Genomic DNA, 5,000 nt, shown 5'->3' with positions numbered 1-5,000 from the left:
ATAACAATCCTATTACTCTAAAACCAACTACTACAACAGAACTTGAAAATATTTCTAAAACACATTAGCTTCTGGGAAAGCCCCTGGTTATGACAACATTCCAATGCGTGTGTGAGGATCCTTGTCTTTTTGTGAATTACAGACCTATTTTCTCTATTATTATGGTATTCGTGGCCTGGCCTTGGAGTGGATTAAAAGTTATTTTCGTGTCGTCAACAATTTGTTCAATTTAATGCTACATGTTCCTCTAAGCAGTCTATTAAATGTGACGTCGCTCAAGGTTCCATTTTAGGTCCACTATTTTTCTAATTATATATTAACGATCTTCCCCATGGTTCTCAATTAACTCAGCCTTTACTCTCTGCTGATGACACCAGTATTTTTTTCTTCACATTCAAACCCAAAAAGGGTACAATGTGTATTAAATGACGAGCTGCGCAATTATGTTACGTGGTTGAAATGTAACAAGCTCTCAGTCAATATATATTAAAAAGACAAATTATGTTATCTTTAAACCAAGACACCGAATCGCTAATGATGATTTTAACATATCCTTTGGAATTGAATGACTAAAACAAACAAACGTAACCAAATTTCTGGGTGTCTTTCTTGATGAGCATCTTACCTGGAAGCATCACATAAGTTTTTTATCAAAGCAAATCGCAAAATCGCATCTCGATTCTACCTTTCTTCAAGAACCAAGCTAGCCTTGTACTACTCACTAATTTATCCTTACATGCATCCTTATTGTAATTCCACTTGGTCTTCTACATATGTCTCCAATATAAATAGAATATTCTTCTTGCAAAAGCGCGCTATGCAAGCAATAACAAATTCAGATTACCAAGCGCATTCTGAGCCTTTATTTGCGAAACTAGGCATCATGGACATTTTTCAATTAATTCATTTCAAATTTCAAAGTTTATGTTTTAATTATTATCACAATCAGTTAGAGAGAGTTTCAATTGAGTGTCGTAAAACCAAAACCAAAGTAATTACTTTGGCCAATCAAAAAAAGACGGAGACAATCCGGTAAACCAATCAAAACTCGAAGTAACTACACGTAACCGACACAAAGCGCGGGAAAATGTGCACGCACGAGCCACAATTGATTTTGGTTTCACTTTTGATTGGTTAAAAAAGTGGCGCGAGAACTTTGATCCAATCACTGAGTGAAGTAATCATAAACCAAAGTAATTAACTAATTACTTTCGACACTCAATTGAAAAGCGCTCTAAACCAAAGTAATTTTCTAATTACTTTCTACACTCAATTGAGAACCGCTCTATTGCCTCCGATGTTTTTGAATTGATTCGAAACAAGCCGCCAAGTGCACAATTACGGTACTAGAGTAGCCAACAATTATCGGCCACATTTTTGTCGCATTGACATCAAACAATTTACAATTCTTTATCAAGGTCCAAAAATCTGGAACTCTCTTCCTGGATCAATTATTAATTCATCTAGTTATCTTAACTTTAAGAAAAATATGTTAGGGTTTCTTTAAAAAAATAACTGAGTTACTTATGTTGCTCAAGCATTGCGTGAGATTGTTTACCTTGATGATAGACATATGAGGAGGCCCCTCTTAAAAGCCCAGTGGTTTCTTGGGGTCATCGTAATATCCATCCTTTTTTTATTATTAATGACTTTATTCTTATTATGGATTGTCTTTGTAATGTTATTAATTGTGTGGCAAATAAACATTCATTCATTCATTCATTCATTTATTCATTCACGAGACATTGGTAGACTAACTTAATTACCATCAAAAAGCAGAAATATTGTATTTTTTTTTCTTTATTTTAGATCTTTGATGGAAATAATGACGAGAATACAGCAAAGAAATTTGTTCTAAGGAATGTACTAATAACAAGGTGGCTACGTTTCGCGGTGAAGGACTATAACTTAGGTCCTTGTTTAAGGACAGAGGTGTATGGAGTGAAGCAAAAACCAGGTAATCCAACCAATAGCGATATTTCTTGTTTACAAACATTGACGTCACATTTCTTTTGATAATTAAATTTGCCAACCACGGAACAAAAGAAGTCATTGTTTCAGCAACCAATTAGGTTCTGGTTGGCATATTAATAACAATGGGTGACATCACGAGAAACATCGCTATAATAGTAATATTAGTAATAATAACAATAATAATGATGATGATGATGATGATGGTGATGGTGATGATGATGATGACGATGATAATAATAATAATAATATTATTAATAATAATAGACTTGTAAAAACTAGCGATATAATGTTAAATTTCACACGTTTCGGCGACCCCATGACGTCATTATCAAGGAGTTGGAAATGATTACGCGAGTTCATAAAAGATGTAAAATACTCCAAATTTGCATAAGTGAAAATGAGCTAGAACAAGGCTGTGTTTTCACAAGCGATGTCTCAGGTAGCTTAGCTAATGACAACCGAAAATTCTGTACAAACAGTTCCTTTCTTAACTCGCTTAAACAAGCGGGCCTCAAACGGGTTCCCTGAGAAACCGTGGTTTGGTAGGATTCTTTGAATGCCGCGATTTTCACCGATCTCTGTGAAATTTGGCGTGTTTACTGGGGAGATATAGCCCCAGTTTCCCTGAAAAACTCGGCTTTGTAGCTTTCATTACGCCTACACAATGGGCATTCTACCTTAGGCAATTTGTGGCCATCCGGTAGCCATGCGAAGGCGAAATTTTCAACCGATCTCGGAGCAGTTTTACTAAAGTTTTTCAGCCAAAAAATTACACTACAGGCTTCGGAAAGGATAAAGAAAAGGATTGTGGTACATTGGATGGAATTTCAAGCGTTAAAATAGATGAAAAGGTAAGATTATTTTCAAAGCGATACAATTGCATGTCTTAACCACATGGTCCCTTGATCTCACAGAATTGTGTTTTCCCTCAAAATATTCGCTTGTTTTCGCTTTCGCTCGAGCATGTTTACCTTTATTACATGTCCAGTGAATAGTTTCATCCTCTGGGATGAATTTTCCGTCGAAAAATCGGTTATTTGGCTGGTTTTTGGCAAACAGAGGCTATTATTCGTATTATGCGATCGCTTCCGTTGCCGTTAGCAACGGGTCGCAAATTTGACACTTCTATCGCGTTATCATATTAATCCAATTACTCCAAAAAATCGAAAAATAGTCGTGCCTCATCAGTTTTCGGTCAAATTTTGGTTCAAGAAAGCTGATAAAATGAGGAACATTTTTGTTGGTCATTAAAAAATTCGTAATTGACTTTGAAATGGCCAAATTTGTGGGGAATACTGATTTTAGACCATTTTAATGTTATTTTTTGTCAACTTTTTTCTTTCAACTTTCTTTTTTATAAAATGTTGTAGTTCTATGTAAAGAAGTTATATGTTTTTGGAAAGCTTATTTTCGTAGCTTTAAAATGATGTATTTCTTTTCCTCTAACTGAAAATACTTTTTGAGAAAAAAAACAATTTTTAGTGATGGCTGATTTCGCACGACCATTTTTGGAAAATACCGTAGAGAAGAGGAGTTTAAAGTTAAGCGAGTAGGCAAACTTCAATAGAAATGTCATTACCTTTAAGCCACCAAACCAGGAAGCTTGAGCGAGTTGGCAATTACTTTCGACCAATGAGGAGTCGCTTGCAGTTATTGAAATCAGAAATACAACAGGTATGCTACTTCTATTATTTTTATTATTCCATTGGCACGAACTCTCTCCTCATTGAATCTTACCCGTGAAAACACGTATCTGCAAACAAACCATTTTCAGGAATGTTAAGCGAAACAACGGCTGCCGTAAAAACAGGGCCAAAGACTTAAGCACGGATTGAATCTGTTTGCACGTTCAGCCGTGGTCTTAATTGTTTGATATAAAGCATTTGGCTAACGAGACAGTCCAATTTGTTCATGCATTTCTTCAACACTGTAAAGCAGCTGAGGAGGTCCTCAGTCTTTCAAATGAGGTCCTGAAAGAAAAAAAGAAATTATTAATGCTTTCGATCTGTAAATCTGAGTCAACGAAGTCTGGCTGTCGTCTTCTGGATCTTGTGTCTCTCAAGCATAGTATCCCAGAGCGTACGACAGCGAGAGAAACTTTAGCTCTTATCCAAGAAATTGCGCATGAGTAATTTTCTCCCTCCTTATTTGCGATCAGCTTCGCAAGTCTGCTGTGATACTTAACACACTCATTCCCCATTCTGGCTGTGGTCGTGAAAACTAAGGGAGTGAACGTTCCCTGTTCGATCTCCATTACTCTTGCCGCAGACTGCCTCTTCTCCTCGTTCTCATGCTTCTTAGAGATCTGCTTAGGAGTCAAATCTCTGTAAGAGTCTGCATTGGGGTGCAGATCTCTGTCTCGTCCAAAAGCATCGAGCGTGAATATCCAAACGGGCATCAGGAGCTTTGTTCTCGCCATGATTTAACGTCTCCCCGGTGAGCTCCTGAAGGACCGGCTCTACTTCCACATCATTACAGACCATCCTTAGCATCTTTGCTTCCAACTCTCGAAGTTCGTTATGGCGCTGGATAATGAACCCGCCGCGCTGACACACCATTGCGTGATCCACGCTGAACTGAACACCGCATGTGCAGATCATGGGTATGTCCGTTATTTCCTAGTCGTATCGTAACTTGATTGCATCTCCAAATTCCTTTTTATTCAGATTGTAATCTAGCTCTTTGAGAGGAATCACGGTCAGCCAATTTGATGATCCCTTCTCTGTAGCTAACTCAACAACTCTCTTAGCTTTTGTCGGTTGGGAGCTGTTCACCTGCTTTAGCTTCTCACTTAGACAGTCATCTTTTTGTTTTCCTGTGCTCAGTTGCAGTGTTCGAATTTCTGCGGCATCTGGAGGCTTGTGCTCTTGCTCAACAATTCGTCTCACGAGCGGATTAGTAACTGTGATTGAAGCCTCGTATTCAGAAGACGAGGTCTCATTCAAGGCCTCCCATGCGCACAGGGACACCAAGGAGGTCGCGCTCTACTTTAGTGTCAGTTTGTGGCCAGTGACATTTGGTATGAG

The 5,000-nt window shown here is 37.8% G+C and overlaps 1 protein-coding gene across 1 annotated transcript in view; it reads left to right on the top strand.

The window, feature by feature from the left end:
* LOC138023222 (neuropilin-2-like) overlaps positions 1-3,401 on the top strand; it is a 40,293-nt gene extending 36,892 nt beyond the window's left edge. Inside the window, exons 3-5 of the mRNA XM_068870248.1 lie at positions 1,810-1,957; positions 2,755-2,825; positions 3,345-3,401. Of these exons, the coding sequence (XP_068726349.1) occupies positions 1,810-1,957; positions 2,755-2,825; positions 3,345-3,401 (276 nt within the window). The remainder of the gene's footprint in view (positions 1-1,809; positions 1,958-2,754; positions 2,826-3,344) is intronic.
* Positions 3,402-5,000: the final 1,599 nt, after the last annotated feature.

Source organism: Montipora capricornis, chromosome 11 (genome assembly GCF_036669925.1).
Source record: "Montipora capricornis isolate CH-2021 chromosome 11, ASM3666992v2, whole genome shotgun sequence".
NCBI classification, from domain to species: Eukaryota; Metazoa; Cnidaria; class Anthozoa; order Scleractinia; family Acroporidae; genus Montipora; species Montipora capricornis.
This window is presented reverse-complemented; position numbering and strand designations above follow the sequence as displayed.